This window comes from Phasianus colchicus, chromosome 15 (genome assembly GCF_987193195.1).
Source record: "Phasianus colchicus chromosome 15, bPhaCol1.hap1.1, whole genome shotgun sequence".
In the NCBI taxonomy this organism is placed as follows: domain Eukaryota; kingdom Metazoa; phylum Chordata; class Aves; order Galliformes; family Phasianidae; genus Phasianus; species Phasianus colchicus.
Genome location: NC_143450.1, coordinates 16,963,962 through 16,981,416, shown reverse-complemented (window position 1 = coordinate 16,981,416; position 17,455 = coordinate 16,963,962). Strand labels below are relative to the sequence as shown.

Here is a 17,455-nt window from a genome sequence, read left to right as displayed (position 1 = left end):
CTCTGAAGTGACCTAATCTGTAAGGAATGGAAGAATTAATTTCTTTAGAATAGCTTAAGTGCTTCTGACAGAGTTCCCAATGGGTTTAAGTCCATCAGTCCTGATTTAGGTGACCCCTCAGGTGAACAGGATTTGCAAACCTGGGGATTTCCTGGAGACAGACTGCAGCTATTGACAGCTTATGTTTTTGCCTAAGGTAGCTGGAGTATCAAGGGATTAGAGGAAGCTGGAGATAAAATCTCCAGAACAGCTGGTTTTGATAGCTACAAAAGTAGTGCATTCATCCAAATCCTAGAGTTGCTGTTGATATTTTTTGTTCTTGTGCACAGGGCTTTGTATTTATCCCTGTCTATACTGATGCCCTGAGAATCCCTTTATTTTTGATACCTTCGTAAAAGACCTGCATCACTTCATCATTAGTCAAGCTTGGATGGGAATTCATTTGAAATCTCTTAACACCACTTTATAGTGAGCCAGTGTGGTCAGTGTCCAACGGTGTAAGGCATTTCTCCATCCCTTCTGTGCTACTTTCGACTCACTGGCAGCCCAGAGCCCCACAGCATTGGCATGGCATGGCATGGTGACTTGCTGCATCTTCTCACCAGTTTCAGTGGGAGATCTGCTGGCCCATCCGCTTCTGCCTTCACAGGATATTGTTTTCTTGGGGAGAATGTCACTTACTTAGACACGGCATCTGTGTAAGAACCTCAACTACTTGGGCTGCCAAACCCAGTTCCACTGGGATTTCACTTCTCTTCTATTTCTCCTATAAACATGTTAATTTAGTTGACTTTCTTTGAAAATACTTTGTTTCTTGGGGATTATTTCATTAATTCGACTTGCTTTTAGCATATTGTTAGCACTGGACTAATTTGATTAAGGTAATTCCTACCCTGTTGTGTGTGCACAGCTCATTGAACTTAAATTAGGTGCTTCACAGACAGCTGAAAGACATAATTTTAGGCATGAACACGTTTCACTAAACCTTAGATTTCATTTTCTTTTGAGCTATGCCCAAGTGGTGTGCAAATAAGATTGAAGTTGTGCTTTTTTTTTTAAATCAACACATTACTTTTGCTGTTATTTATCAAGATTTGCCTGTGTGTACTTCATTGTAGTTGGTAACATCCCAAGGTTGGATAACTGCAGTCAGATGAATCTCTCTGGGTCTTCCTCATCCCTCGCCAGTGAAACCAGCAACAAGAACAGCGGACAACGCAGCTATGGAATAGGTGGGGCTTACTTACAAAAGAAAATTCAGATGATTGTCAAAGCAAGAGACAGATCTGACATAAGCGAAAAGGGAGAAAGGAAGGATGAGAGTGAAAAGGCAGAAGCTGAGCGTGAGCACAGGAGAGAGAAGGGACACCTGTTCAGAAGACTTAGGGAAAGAAGCTTCTCCAGGGAAAGAACAGCTTTTACTGCAAAAAGGGAAGCAGAGCACGTTCAAGCCTCAGAAAGCAGCAAAACCCAAAAGGACAGAGACAGTGATGCTCTGAGTACAGCAAGTATCTATAGCAACAGCAATTCACTGACATGTGACTGTCTGCAGATGGGGCCTAGGAGGAGAAGGAAGACTCTCTGATGTATTTTTAGAAGACAGACTGATGTCCATTCCGTATCAGTTACACTGATGTAATCTATGTTAGCATTATGCAGTTACATACTGTATAAAGGTGCATTGAAATGTGTTTAAGCTGTTCAATGTACTTTATTCACCTGTCCAAAACCAGAAGGTGTTTGTGTCAGTGTTACTGGCTCACCACACTTTCAGCGTGGTAAATAACGTGAGATGTGGAAAATCAAGGAGCAGGTACAGTGGCAGTTCTCTTACTTAGTGTTGGCAGATGCCAACAAAACAGTAAGTTCTGTAACATTCTCTTCATTTGACTCTAAGTAGTCCCTCCTGTGAGGTAAATCAGATGCTCACTTCCAGCATTGCTGGGTTTGTGTGTGGATTTGTGCTGGCCTCATTCTGCTAAGCTTTTCAGCCCAGCAAAGACTTGCATTTCTCCTGTTCCTGTGGGTAAGTGCCATTATTGAATGACCCAGCTTTCAGACAAGAGCTGGTCTCACTAAGAGAGAGGAGTCCTTCTGTTCTCCAGATCTCTTAGGTTCTTGAAGAGGAGTGTCTTAAAGGGGCACATTGAGCACATTTCTTACAGCGGTGTCAATTTTAAAGAGACTATTGGACTAAATAAAGAATATGAGAGATTAATTATCGCCAAAGGAAAGGAAACTGAAATTTATTATTAAAAATGCTGGTCCTTAATGTTTATTTTTTCAATCATAAGTGTACCAGTTCTATAGTTTGATGATATCGGTGATATTTTCTGCCTGTATTGCTCTTAAAGTCTCATAGCAATAATCAAGCTTAAACTGTGAAATCCCTCAAAGTGCAAGCTGTGCACTCAGTGGCTGTATGCTGGTGGCTCCAAGTGCCATCTTACATGATCTTTGTTTGGAGTATTTTTTGTGGACCAAATCACATCGATTTCAAAGTTGTATGTATTTCTGGTATGGTTTTTAATTTCCTGATCACTTCACGTTTTCACCTAACTGATGTGAATGTGTGACAGCCCAGCTGAAAGGCATTAGTAGGTAGAAATGATGTGAAAAATTGATTAATTGGCAGGAAATTGGAGAAAAAATACTAAGCCAGGGACTGTGTCAACTGTGTATTGATATGGTCTCCTGTAAAGCAAGAAGGCAATGTTTTCATTAGTTTACAGACACTCATTTGCCTATACGTGAAGCAGCTGTTGACCCAGTATTTTCAAATAAAGATTCTAATTTTATAATGCCTTGCACACAGTGTAAGGCATATCATAGTCTGTGTGCTCCCAGTGAAGGCAGGATAAGGCAAGGATGTATTTCTTGACATGCAGTGAATTTGCAATTGGGAAACTCAATGGGAACTAAGAAAAATAAAAAAAATTTAAGCAAACAAACGGAAAACAGCACCAAAACAGTCATTAATCCAGGACCTATTGCCCTCAGGCAAATGGGAGCAAGCAGCAGCTGTGGGACAGTTACTTGAGACAAAGTATTTCAAACAAACAACAAACTAGACAGATGTAACAGACACCAGATACCTCCTGAGTTTGTTTCCTGACAGCAGAAACAAAGTGAGCTTCTGCCTGCCCGCAGGATGGTGCATGGACTTATCGTATGCTCCAGAGAGCTTGAAATCTGAGGATCTTGAACTCAGGTAGTAGGAGGCTGATGAAACAGCACAGTGCAGGACCTTCCTGCAGCTTTCCTGAGCTGGAGAGGGCCGGTCCATCACCCCAAAGGACCCCAGAGCATGTTTGCCTTCAGAACAACGCAGGTGAAGTTTGCCCAGTTGCAGTTCTTTCCCTGCTCCTCTAAGATGCTCACAATAAATGGTTTAAGCAAGTTATCCATACTGAGGGAGTTTGTGACACTGTCCAGGGACAGGTGACCTGTTCTGAGTCACCTCAGCTGTGCCAGCAGAGCAGCATGCAAGGTGCACGCAGCCAGAGTGCATGGAAGGCCCTGAGATGGTCCCTTTGATGTCTACCCCAGGTGCTATGGGAGGTTTGGATATATGGGGCTATGTACATCATTTGTATTTGAAACTTGTTATTTGAGGGTTAGGGTGAACCAAGCAGGAGTGTGTTGCTCTGCTCTGAACCCACTGAGGCTTTCAGCCGTTCCCTCCTGCAGCCCTGCCCTGCTGCTGTTGTGTTTCCCACTTTCACTTCCTGATCTGTTAATCCTGGAACGGCTAATAAAGCTGAAATGGGCCATATGGTGTATCCCCGAGTGCTGATGGCTTGCTTTTACCTCAGTCAGCGTCTCCTCAGCCGCTGCCAAAATCTTTTTGTGAGTCTCACGACAGACAGGCCAGAGGAAGCTGTGGGAGCGTGCTGCAGTTTTACTGGGACTGAATGGTGCAAAATGGGATCTGACCCATCCGCCCACTGTGCACGCTGCAGACATTGCTCCTGTCTGTACTGGTGAAACCATATGGTGTGGATCACTGTGGAGCTGCTGCTTAGGTTACTGGGGGCACCTGGCTTGTGTTAATAAATTGCAGGACTAGATGCTGACATGCTAAAGGCTTTAGTACCATAAAAACCTCAGTGGACTGTTTGTAATCAAGTTGGGCTTGATTTTTTTTCTTCTTTTTTTCATTTAGAAAGCTATGATGTTTGTCATTGAACGAGACGTTTTCTCCTTCTCTCCCTCAGGCTATGCCCTCATTCCTTCCACCAAATCTGACAACTTCTCAGACTCCAGTCACAGTGAGATTTCCTCCCGCTCCAGCATCGTCAGCAACTGCTCTGTGGACTCGATGTCGGCCGCGCTGCAGGACGAGCGCAGCTTGTCACAGTCACTGCTGGTGGTGGACTCAGCAGGGATGGAACGGAAGGAGCATTCCCAGGCAGAGTATGGGCAGCCCTGCCCCGGGTGAGACACGCTGTGCTGGGCTGGCTGGGCTCTTCTGGGGGAAGAGAGGGGAACGAACCTGTAGGGAGGGTGGTTACAAACTGTGCTTGACGATGACCAGCAGTGGCCCTCGTGGTCAGGAAGACCAGTGATGTCGTGGTTGACCAGTGATTGACTGATGGGTTGACCATGAGCCAGCAGCGTGCCCTGGTGGCCAAAAAGTCCAATGGTGCCCTGGGGTGCATGGCACAGAGTGTGGCCAGCAGGCAATGGAGGGTCTCCTCTCCTCTGCTCTGCCCTGGGGAGGGCACATCTGGAGCACATAGCACAGTGTGAGGCTCTCAGCTGCAGGCAGATGGGGAGCTGCTGGAGAGAACCCAAAGGAGGATGCAGAGATGGGGGCCTGGAGCACCTCCTGATGGGGACAGACTGAGAGCCCTGGGGTTGTTTGCCTTGGGAAGAGAGAACCAAGAGGGGATCTGCTCAGTACTGATCAGTATCCGAAGGGCGGGGGTTGGGGTAACTCTTTTTGGTAGTGCCCAGTGACAGGACAAGGGGCACCAGGCACAAACTGCAACACGGGAAGTTCCAGAAAAACATGAGGAAGAACTTCTGTGCTGTGGAGATGAGAGAGCCCTGGCACAAGCTGCCAGAGAAGTGGTAGAATCTCCTTCTCTGGAGATACTCAAAACCCACCTGGATGCTGTCCTGTGCAGCTGCTGTAGGGAACCTGCTTTAGCAATGGAGTTGGACTGGAAGATATCCAGAAGTCCCTTTCAACCCCTATGGTTCTGTGACACCGTGATGGTGTTAAGCATTTGCCAGAAGCTGAGGTATTGGCTGCTCTGTGTGGGAAACTTATGTTTTCCCATGAAACTTTATCACGTGGATAGACAGCAGCTTAATCACATCAGTGGGTTCAGCTGGATGTCTTCTGCAGGAGGCTGCAAATGTATTAAAAGCTGTTGTGATATTTAACAAAGCACTCACCATACAGTACTGGGTGAGCAGAACGGGATCCCAGCAGTTACCTCGGTCAGCAGTACCAGTCATTTAACATACTCTAATAAGATTTTAAAGGATCTTTTTGTTATCGTTCTCTTTGTGGCTTAGGCAGAGTGGAAGCTTTCTGCCATCTGCACAAGAGGTGGTGTTACCTGAGTGCAATGAGATCATATCTTTAGATGCCCCTTTCAACTGTGACGTTTTGGGTTTTACTACATTTTAAGCCTTTACCCACAGAGTTTATTATGTGGGAATCTCCTTGGGATGGCTTCTTCTGTCCTCAGTGTTGTGGAGTCAAGTCAATGAGAGATTCTTCTTGTAGGTCACCCCAAAAGCAATCTAATCGTTTTATGGTTGGACACTACACAGAGCTGTGTGTTCCTATATAATTGATTTTAATGTGCCAGTATTCTATGGTGTTCTCTCCTGTGTGAAAAAGATTATTAGCATTTGCTTTGCAGCTTTTAAGAAATTGATCTGATTTATCCCATTGTGCTGAAATGGGCATTAAAAGGTGAGCTTTGTAAACTGAAGTAATTCCCTTTTCTAAAATGCACAGCACATGCTGAGAGTGCAGTCAGAGCAGTCTGTGTGCCAAGCAGAATGTCCCTGTGCAGGGGTCCCTGGCACCTCTGGTTCTGGGTATTCAATGCTGAAGCACAGTGAGTTGCTGCTTGCTGAACTCACTGCTCTGGTTGCACATCAGAGGCAGATTATCCAAGGGCTGTGGCTGCTTTTCCATGCCTTAGTTTTAGTGGGTTTTGGAGGAAAGAAAACGGTTTTTATGCTAGAATTTGTAAAATAGAAAAGCAAGGAGAAAAGAAGTTATCTGCACGTATCTAAGAAGTTCCTTCATCTCCAGTATGTCAACAAACTGCAGAGGACAGTGTTGGGTTTTCGTGTTGTGCTTCCTGTGTTGTTCACATAAGCAGAGTCTACTAGTCATAACTTCTTGTACTCTGAATTCCTGCAAACCTGTCTGCTTCTGATTTTTTTCTTACTTATGTAGTGATATTGACCAGAGCTTCTAGCAACCATTTAAACAAGAAACTGTTGTTTTAAAAGCTGGTGAGTGTCTGATTCCCATTGTTTCCAACTGCAGCTGGTCGGTCACGAGGCCCGGTCTGATCAGAGGGATGGCCTTCACCTCATCCATGAGCAACGAGGAGATTTCCCACGAGCACATCACAGTGGAGGCAGCAGACAGCGGCCGGGGCAGCTGGACCTCGTGCTCAAGTAGCTCTCATGACAACTTCCAGAATATCCCAAACCAGAAGAGCTGGGACCTCCTCAATTCCTACCGTCACACCCAGCTGGACGGACCTATTGCTGAGGTTGATCCCACAAACTGTTACTCAGAGGAGGCCTATTTATACTCCGAAGCCTTTTCCAAAAACAACAGGCAGTCGAAAGCCAGCACGGAGCTCGATCAGTCTCGGCAGAGCTGGGCCTCCTCGAGCTCCCTGTCAGACACGTACGAGACAAACTATGGGACCATTAAACGCAGGGGGCTGGAGAACTCGACGTCAGAGCAGGCGGAGGTTTTGGACTCTAAACCTGGCACTGACACAGCTTACAAAACTGTTACTTCGAGTACAGAGAAAGGCCTGATAGGTAAGGCAAGCCAGCGGCGCATGGGAGCTTCTACATCTGGTCTGCATTTTGATATTGAGTTGTTAAGAAATGACATCAGCAGATGCGGGGGCTGGATTGCATGTTAAATTCAGCTTTACATGTGGTTTTAATTAGAGCGCTGCTCAGACAGTGTGTTTTCAAACCACCTTCCCTTGCAATACGAATATTGAAATAACAAAGCAGCACACTTCCCAAACACTTCATGGGTCTGCGGAAGAACTGCCTTCGTGCAAATGTCAGGCAGTTCCTCTCTGTACTGTGACCTTTTATCTTTCTGGAATTTGAAACCCACATCACTGCAAACTCTCATTCTGGCAGGGAGCAGCAAGCATTGGCTCCTCGAAGCATCCTCACAGAGCAGACTTTCCATGATCCAGAGAGAGAGGAGTGTGACTCCTGGGTGATGCAGAGCAGCCCCACCTCTGGAGCTGGGCACCTTCTGGCCGCAGTTCTTCTGTCCCTGGGGGCTTGAGGGCAAAGTTTTGATTTATGCTGTCATTTATTTGGTTACACAGCTGCAGTTTGGCTACAGGTGAAAGGAGAAAGCCTTATAAGATGTCTTCTCAAAGACGCATAGTTTCAGCACGTGAGATGTTCTTCCACTGTCCTAGTGAGTTCAGTGGCAAAACTGCCCAAAAAAAAGGATCTGGGTTATGAACAAGATAAAATGTGGAGTGCAGAGCTTCTAAACTCTAAGCCATGAGTGCAGCTGAAATGCACATTAATTACTGCCTAGATTGCTAGAGGGCTTATGTTATCAGAGGTAATTGCCTGAATAAAGATTGCACACAGGGTGGAGGTCTTGGAGTGCAAGATACAGAGGAGCGTGGGGTTCCTTCCAGCAGACTTGCTCACAGTTCACTCCTATGCGTGCACTCTGCCCATGTCACCTCTCAGAACTGCTGGTGAGCTGCTGTATGGCATGTTAGCTGCTGTTCAGGGCGTGCTACGTTTGCTCACAGCTTCTCCCCTTGTTTTTAATTCCCTTTGCACACTGCACCGTGCAGCTTGCCTCGTGTATGCAGTCACAGCACACTGGGAAGCAGCGCTCCGCCATGTGCTTCAGCAGAGCATGCATTCACCTGCTTAAAGAGCTGATATAGGTGGATAGGATTAATGGTTTGCAAATGCTAATCTGTTAGCTGTGCATCATCATACAATATACCAAAGATATTTTTGCTTTATTTCACCATTTGCTTATTCCCTTCAAACAGCTTGTTACCAGAGTCTGTAATGACTGCCTGAATTCAGGATATTGTAAACAAAACAAGAATCTTCAGTTCATTTGCTTAATGAGAACTGGTGTTGAATAGTCCGCAAAAGAATTGGCACGAGCTTTCTTGCCTGAAACCTTCAAAACAGGGCTGGAAAGCTTCTCCCCACACAGTGATGGCAGACTGTGCTCTTGGCAGAAGCAGTGGGTGCGATGACTTCACAGCTCCGTGCCCAGCTCTGCATTCTGCAGCACTGAACGTTTTTTGCTGCAGCCTTTGCTTTGCAGGCAAGAAAGTGTGGGATGGTGATGGACCATCACTGTGTGTCCAAATGGAAAAGCTTTCTCGTAGTTTTTACCCACAGTACACATCACAGTTTGTTTCTGCCTCTTAGTGAGGTTTCCCTTAACCACTGTGTGGATCACCCTGTTGTCTTTATTAAGTGAATGTCTGTGTAGGTAATCAGCTCTTTGCAGGGGATCTGTGATGCACTTTGTTTTGTACCTTCAGTAGATTTTACCTAAAAGATGAGGAAGACACACCATGACATTATGGTTCTAATTAAGTTCAGATCTTAATTATTAAATGGCTTTCCTTAGTTATTCCTAATGCTACACTGTAATGGATTTCCCAAGCTGTGGTCCAAGCTTCAGTTGATCACTGCCATGTTTCATCTGCTGAGAGCACACATGGAGAAGGAAGGGGGTTTATATTTCTGGGAGTATATAGGCAGTAAGAGAGTGGTAGAATATCTCTGTTATTTGAGAGAGAAAGGCCAAGAGATGTGATTTTTAATTGGAGGTTGGAACAGGAAAGGGTGTAAAGGAGTTGCAAGAAAAAGCCCAGCCCTGCAGGACAGCTGGTGGGAGGATCTGTAACCCCCAGGGACTGAGAGTGAGTGACAAAAAATGATGGATATTAAGTGCTATTTATTTTTATAGCATTTGTAAAATAGTATGAAAGAGAGCTGAGCCAAAGTACCCATTATTCCAACCTTCATTATTAGGGCGGACTTGTTATTAGCTCCAGGGAAGCTGCAGCTTTCTCCTTTACAGGAGAACGTATCCACCCTTGTCAGCCACTGCCTCAGACCCAACAAAGTGAAATGCTAGTTACATGAAAACTCAATCAGAGTCACTGCCTTTACCCACCTCTACCCTTTGTTAAAACTCCTACCACTTGAATCCAGTGTTATTTTACTAGGAACCAGGCATGTACTGAAGCCATCCCTTATAAACCAACTCCCATCCCTGCTACTGATGCCCAGAATCTCACAAGTCCCCAACACGATAAGAAATGCAGCTTTGTTTTTCTTTTTCCACCTTCTTGTAAGATAAGAAGATATTACAGCTGTTGAAGTAATTGAAACTGTAATGAGCATGCACTGTTTTAAATGTATCCACAAGAAGAATGCAAATTTACTCTGCTAACAGATTTCTGAATTATCCTAGCTTTGAAACGATCCTGTTGCAGCTTGTGTATGGAAAAAGCCCAATTTAACATGCATATGAGCCCTTGAGCTGGGAGTGGGTGGGAGGGGAGGTTGTGTACTGAAAGCTGAGTTTGGGGTGAGGGGCTGTGAGATGTGAGGGAGCAATGGATGGGAAAGGAAGGCAGGGGGTGAGTTCTGCAACTGGCCACTGCCATTAAATGTTATTGTCAGCAATTCTTGGTGAGTGCAGAAGGTAATGGAGGTGATTTCTGGTTATTCATCACCTGTAAACAGAGAATTTAAGATAGAGGATAAAAATTAATTAAAAGCATGTATATTCTTAGCCATTGTTAACTACTGCAAAGTGCAGAACAGTGAGTGAAGGCTCTGTGTATACTTTGCCTCATAAGAGCAGCTTCACGTGATACAGTTTTTAAAATTCCTGTAGCACAGCTGATGGAATAGTTAAATATCTTACCACACATCAGTTAATGAGGTGGTATTTAATTACAGTGAATTTCAATGAAGCCCCTGAGCGCCTTTCGGCTGATGGAGGCGATGCCACTGGAGTCAATGAGCGGTCCTTGGGTGCCAGTGCTGTGCCATAGAATGCAGGGCTGCTGCCTGAAGTGCTGCACTTTCAGCTTCCTGGGCTGTATGAAGTCTCACAGACCCAGCTGCAGCAGTGCCCTGCTGCCCTCCGCTGGCACCAGCAGCTTCCCATGTCCCGCAGCGGCACACCAAGCTCTGCCATTGCAGGCTGGCTGTAGGGGATGCTGTGCTTCCAGCTGGGCACCCTGCCCAGTGAGTTCCTGCTTCTGTTGCTGCTCTGACTTCTTGAAATAAGTACAAAGCATAAACGAAAGCATAAATACCTGCTGCTGTCGTTATAACCAGTGTTTCTGCATTTGCGTTTTGTTATCAGTTTCTGTTTTGCCATTGTAACATTTCATGATTTTTTAACGTTTTGTTTCCTTTGTTTTCTTCCTTAACATTTCCATTGCTTATTTCTCGTGCCAGTGTACTGTGTCACCTCACCTAAGAAGGACGATAGGTATAGGGAGCCTCCGCCCACCCCTCCGGGATATATGGGGATTTCTTTAGCGGACATAAAGGAAGGATCGCCCCACCACCCACACCTAAAACCTCCCGACTATAGTGTGGCAGTGCAGAGGTCAAAGATGCTGCACAGTGACCTCTCTAGACTCTCGTCAGCCCCTCTCGGGAGCGACCCGGTGGCCTGTATTGCATCGAAGATGCCTCAGTGGCATAGTCGGCAGCCGTCCGGCCCCCAGCTAGCAGATATGCCTGGCGCAGATAGTGAAGAGGATGGTATGTGGAACACCTGGCTCGGGAGATGTTAATTAACACCGTGTTAATGGGTCCGTGCAGTGCTTCCTTCGCAGTGACGCTCTGGGCTTTCCGTCCCGCTTTGAGACTGAAACTTTGCTCGCCTCTAAATGCACAAATACGTTGGTGTGTGCATATCTACACCCACGTTTGTATATATGCACATCTGGAAAAATAATGCTTTCTTTTCAGAAAAAGCACGTTGACACCAAACAGAATTTAATTGCTATGGATGAGCCCTCCCACATCCAAACGAGATGCTCACAAGCATGGAGATGCTGGTTTTTCTTTAAAATGTGCCCCCACTCAGTGGTGATGATTTAAGGGACACTGTCAGGCTTTAAATTACATGTGGATGAGCTCCAACCTGCCTGGGTTAATTAATTGGCATCCCACTGTTTTGGGGATGATGACCTAAATTGGTTCTTTTGAATTCAGCTGTGGTCAGGCTTTGTGTAACTCTTACCTCGTGTCCCATTTGTATCCTTAATGTGCCTTCCCTATAGGGATTTCTGGAGTACGAGCTTAAAAACATTGAGGAAAACAGCAGTAATGCTTTGTTCTTCTGAAAAGTGCATTTAATGGAACCTGAGCTGATCCCACCAGCCCTGGCAGTGTCCCTTGCAGTGAAATTCCCCTCAGTCTTGTTTGAAGCAACAGCCAACGCTGCGGAGCACAGCATAAAATATCCTGTGATCAGAGTACAAGAATGCTCTTACATGGTGTCAACACCCAGCTAGGGCAATTACTGCTCCATTGTTTATCTGCTGATTTGTTATGTGCTGATGTGATCTCTCTGTACCCTTCCTGGTGAACTGAGTATTTATTAGGGCGTTGTGGTCGCTTCTTTCAATCTGCCTGGCTTAAAACAAACATTAATTGGGATGAAAATGATTTCTGATGCAAAGTAGTCCTGTCTTGGCCTGTTCTGATGTGTAAATGGCACTTAATGTGTATATTAGTACTGCAATCCAAATTTAGGGTAAAACTCTTACAATTGCCCAGCATCCATTCAGTAGTGATATCGAATCTTTCTGCTGAAAGAATAAGGAAGTAATTGCTTCAAACATCGTGATTAAAACATTTCTGCACTAAATTTAACCATGCACTTGTAGACACACCTCTCGCTGTGTTGCAGGTGCCTGGTTAATTTTATTTGGAACGTCTTCACAACCATCACTGCATGCTGGGAGGTGATTTAGTGCTTTGCCCTGAGTCTGTAGGTCGGGGGCTATCGGGAGCTGCATGCCAACCCTTGGAGGCAATGGGATTCCCCATTTCGCAGTGCATACACTGTGTGCCTCTCACACCTGTGAGGGTTTCTTACGTGGGGATCCGTGCTGTGCTGCAGTCTCTTGTTGAGACAGCGAAAGCACAGCAGTGCAGCGGTGAAGTCTTAACAGAACCGCAGTAATCAGATGATTGGGTTCTGTTCTGTGCTGTCTGCATCCGAGGCAGCAGGCCCGTGCAATAAGGTGCTTTTTTCTCTTGTTTTGCAGAAGATGAACAAGTATCAGCAGTCTAACCGTCGAGCTATCCACATAAACCACTTCAAAGCACGAGGGATGCTGGAAGGAGGACCACGGGATCCCGTTAGCGACTGCTAACGACTTGCTGCTACTCACCTCACTCATCGAGTTCGCCTCTGTCACGGATGGGATGAACTGTTGGGGTCATTGCTGTCCCCTCCCTCTGCTCTGCCACATCCCGGGGCTGCGTGTGCCCACCAGGCAGAGCGCTGGGAGGGCCGTGGGGCAGGAGGAGTTCGGTAGGATACCATCCATCCCTCAGTAGTTCCCTCCTCGTTATTTTCTACATCTAAGAGTGTTGTTTTATGAACTCGGAAGAAGAAAAAAAAAAAAAAAAAGAAAGAAAAAAAAAAGTCAGCAAAAAACCGAAGGACGTTGCTGCAATATCTGAAAATAATTTATTAATTTAAATTTCTTTGTTTTGGGTTTTGTTTTTTGTTTTGTTTTTTTTTTGGGGGGGGAGGGGGATGGGAATTTCCTTTGTGTCGGGAGCGCTCAGGTTGGCTGACGCTGAACGTTCAAGCACGTGCGATGGCACACGAGCGCCGTGTAAAACCCCTCCTCGTGCCCTCCAGAAACTCCAGGTGTGCTCCAGCAGGACGCGAAGTGCAGCCATGTGCCGGCCTGGGGAGCGCTGCCATCTGCTGGCCCTGCCTTCCAGCACAGCCCTCTGCTATTGCTGGATGTTGTTCAGCCGCCAGCCGATGAATGGCATCGCCGGTGCTCTCCTCCCCTGCTAAGCAGCCCTTTGAGAAGCGGCAGCTGCCGCTCACAGCTGCGGGCTGAGTTTGATGCTTTCCCGGAGGAGCCTTGGCCGGGTTCTACGTGCAGAGGTGCTGCTGGCAGCCCAAACCCAACCGTGTGCTGTGGGTTTTTAGCCCTCTGCCAGAGCCGTGCAGGATTTAGGGGCAAAGGTTAGAAAATAAATAGGTAGAGAAACAAAACTGCCTTCCTTTCACGTTAAAATGACTGAAACCGAATGTTAGGCGACTGCATGGGAGCTGTTAGGTCACAGCCTGAGCCAGTGATTGAGCACCTGGTGGAGGGGTGCAGCCAGCCCTGTGAGCACAGGTGGCAGCAATCCCAGGGCTCTCCCAGGGGGCAGCCCTCCCCAGCCTCATATGAGCGCTGGCAGGCACAGGGGAAGGATGTCTGCTAGGAAATGTCCTCCTTTGGGATTTTGGGTGAGCCCTGCTTCTCAGAATGGGGTAAGAGATTTTTTTTCTTTTCTTTGTTACCAGATTGTGAGCGCTGCCTTGCTTGGGTGATCCGAAACTGCTTTAAAGCAGCTGCATCTGCTGCCTCCTGTCCTTACAGATGGCATAATGCTTAGGTGTGGGTGTGGGGGGTTGGAGAACCAGGTCTGTTGTGTTCTGTTGTGCTCATTTGGAAAATAGAGGTGATCTCCAACGTGCTGTTCTAAACCTGATGTAGGAGCCCTGGAGCTGCTGGTGCCCCTGAAGGCTCTGACTTGCACACAGCCCCCGTTAGCACGAGCTTCTGTTTGGTGATGGTTGAGTAGATAACAAATTGCTTTGGTTTTGTGTAGCTAACCGGAGCGCACAGGGTTAAAACTGGAAATACCTGCCTTTTCCTTTCCTTCTAGCACACGACGCCCCGTTCTAGTGTTAAATTGGACATGAATGTGTGAATAATACGTATTTAAACATTTAATTGTAAATCTTTGTTGTGATGTTTACAGCCTAAGCTAGAAAGAAGATGTTTGTCATTTTTACAGTGCCTCAGAAATGATTTCTATATCCATAGTTGTGAAGAGCTTTAAGATTATTATTTTTTTTTTTTTTCCCCTGTATGCGTGCGGGGGGTGCGAGGTGAGTGTGGTGTCACAACTAAAAACACCCCAAAGCCTCTGATGTGCTGTCCCCATGGTGATGCTGGTGCTGCGAGCAGGGACGGGGCTCCCACTGTCACCTCATGGCACGAGCATCCAAGGAGCGAGTAGCTGGGAAATGGTCTTAAATCACATGAGGTATAGCTTAATGCAAAAGCATATTTTGCTGTTTTGAGGCCTTAATGAGCATCACAAACCTGCACAGGCCTTAATGAATAAAGGTTAACGTGAGCATCAGATCGCTGCAGGGCAGGGTGGTTCCTTTCAGCACGGCCACGTTGGTGATGGAGCTGTTGGACTGATGTCCAACATCTGATGTTGGACTGATGTGTGGGGATGGGATCCGAGCCCCGGCCGTCCCACTGTGCTGCTGTTTGCCTTCCGTGTGCAGTCCCAGCAGTGCTGGGTGAGTGCTGGCCATTGCTGCAGGCATTGAACAAAGGTTGGGGGATAAGGGCTGCTGTGACTCCTGTGTCCCTGCGCTGTTGCAGGTGGCTGCAGGTGACCAACCGCCCGTCTGTTCCACAGCGCTTTTCAGGGCACTGAAAAACTCATCAAGTGAGTGAAAGTCTGCTCCCCTTGTTCCCTGGTATCCAATACAGCCAGTGTAAATACATCACACGCCAACTATCGATGCGTGAGCTGCCCCTCCTGCTCCTCCTGACCGCACGGTGGTTTGCCCTCCGCTCATCCTTGCCGTGATTCCTTTTGTTTGTCTGTTTTAAAACGAACCGATCACATTGATCGGGGCCGATAGCCGGGTGTGCTGTGTCCGCTGTGGGTTTGAAGAGACATTATCCCTTTTTTCACAAAGGAAGGTGCAAATGGGACCCCAGCCGGGTCTTATGCTGCACCGCTGCCCTCCAGCAGCGTCCTTTACCCCCAGCCCTTCCTAAAGAGCAGTGCAGCGCTGAAAACTTCAGCGGGCCTCTGCAGCAGCAGAAAGGGGACAGTAAGTGAGCCCTGAGCTGTGGTCCCTCCTCCCCTGGTGCAAAGCATGGCACGGAGCTGCGTGCAGGCTGTCCCTATGGCTCAGCCTATCCTATGTGGGGAAGGGATGCTGGCGTGGAAGTTCTCATAAAGCATTTGGGTTAGAATTAATTTAAGGATAAGCTTCCCACTGCCTGTGCAAGAACAGAGGGGAAAAAAGGGATACTCTCTCTTTAGAAAAGCTTGACACGTTGTATTTTAGGATGCTTGTATAGAGGGTAATCTACCTTGAATTCCCAATCCAGCTTTTGCTTACGTTGTGCTTTTTATTGTTTTATCTTTATTTTTGATATACCTGGAATGCAGTTTAGCTTGGTATTAATTAAATTCTAACTATGTGAGCATATTGGCAAAACTGCACAGATGTAATGATATTCCAATAGCAATTGTACTGCACAAGTCAGTGATTGTAAAGTATTCTGTAACAAGCAATGTTTGTCTCCTATTTTTTGATACCTCTTACACTTATGTCTTTTAGAAAGACAGTGCCTCTGTATGCTTTTTGTATTTTTACTGAGTGATTGTAAATATTTGTTATATTTTTGGTTAAGAGAATGTTTAAAAGTACTGTTTATTATCCAATCTATTAATATGTTGGAATCAATAAACAATCTACATCCAGAAGCTTCTTTGGCTGTGCCCATGGGGATGCTCAGGGGGGCTCTGCAGGCTCTGCTCTCATCCTCACTCCTCCCTTTGCCCTGACTGGGCAGTCACCATCCCATGAAGGCCGTATCTGAGCACAGAGTGCTGCAGCTGTCTCTGTGCCTCCCAGCTTTTAATTCCTGTGTTCTGGGGCTGGGGAAATACAGCTCATCCACCCTCACTGCAGGAGAAGCGCTTAGAATACTTACAGAACCCGTGATGTTTCTGACAGCTCTTACAGTTTGTCACGTAATTTGGGTGTTTTGAACTTTCCTGAAGATCCTGAAGGTGTACAATGATGGGAACTGCTCCCACTTCTCCCATTCCTGACTCAGGGAAGCAGGGGGCCTGTGGGAGCAATGTGATGGGGGGGGGAAGCGGTGGTTGCTGAGCTGCAGCTCTGCCTGCATTTAGTGCTTAGGAGCAGCTGTAAAAATGAAGGTTGTAATTGTATCTGCAGTTCTGAGCCTCATGGCGTAACTTCATACCCTCAAAACATCTGTTTTAGGATGGTAGCTGGGAGTGGCAGGTAACTGGCTCGTTTTTCAGACTTGGTACTCACACCAGTATTATAAATTCACACTCATTTCTGAGCGAGCACGACTCGTGTTGCACAAAGCCATGGGGCAGTGGCTCTGGTGGTGGTGGGAGCAGCACGCATTTTGTTCTGGGACGGTGCTGATACGCAGCAAAAGCCATCGTGCTCTGAGGAAGGCCATGAGCAAGGTGATGGTGTCATCCCATCTCTGTGGGGAAAGCAATGAGATGGGAACTGTGTTCTGGGAGACCGCTGGCTGTGAGCACGGTGCCTGGGACCTGCTGTTCTGGGGAGGGCACAGCACTGGTGCCAGAGTGCATAAGGTATAATCCTTCTGTAGGTTATAATAGGGGTCGGAGGGCTGAGGACACGGCACTACATGAGCTGTGTGGTGCTGTCTGCCAGTGTGAGGCAGAGTGAATTTGGCTGTGTGTGTCCCTTTTTGTGTGATGCAGCACCCATAGAAGGAGGGCTGGGAAGCCTGTGCCCCCCTCATTGCTTCCTCATCTTTGTATTCCTGTACTGATACACAGCCAAGGGAGAGGAGGATCTCAAACAGAGATTTCAGAGCGATGCCATGTCCCACTGTGGGGTGCTGAGCCCCTCAAGTCCCTTCCCCTGCACCACGCAGTGCGTCTGCCACCCACCTCTACCATCTGCAGAGGTGATCGCATTGGGTAGAAGTCATCCTTAGTTTTACAGCAGTGGCAACTGAATGCAGTTGGAGATGTGACTTCTAAATGAGAAGTGGTGTCATCAGGGCCTTCGTAGGACAAACAGCTCAGAAGGGGCTCTGTGTCCCCATATATCTGTGCAAACATTCCTGCTCACTTTTAAGGCTTGAGTAAC

The 17,455-nt window shown here is 46.8% G+C and overlaps 1 protein-coding gene across 8 annotated transcripts in view; it reads left to right on the top strand.

The window, feature by feature from the left end:
* RAPGEF6 (Rap guanine nucleotide exchange factor 6) overlaps window positions 1–16,065 on the top strand; it is a 105,833-nt gene extending 89,768 nt beyond the window's left edge. For 4 of the 8 annotated variants that reach the window (XM_031598443.2, XM_090150707.1, XM_031598442.2 and 1 more), the window contains 5 exons: window positions 1,119–1,232; window positions 4,218–4,437; window positions 6,524–7,035; window positions 10,723–11,034; window positions 12,552–16,064. In XM_031598443.2, the coding sequence (XP_031454303.2) occupies window positions 1,119–1,232; window positions 4,218–4,437; window positions 6,524–7,035; window positions 10,723–11,034; window positions 12,552–12,577 (1,184 nt within the window). In that variant the 3' untranslated portion in view covers window positions 12,578–16,064. Of the gene's footprint in view, window positions 1–1,118; window positions 1,233–4,217; window positions 4,438–6,523; window positions 7,036–10,722; window positions 11,035–12,551 lie in introns of all 8 variants that reach the window. The other 4 variants (XM_090150706.1, XM_090150709.1, XM_090150712.1 and 1 more) reach the window with 2 other exon arrangements.
* The last annotated feature ends 1,390 nt before the right edge of the window (window positions 16,066–17,455 follow it).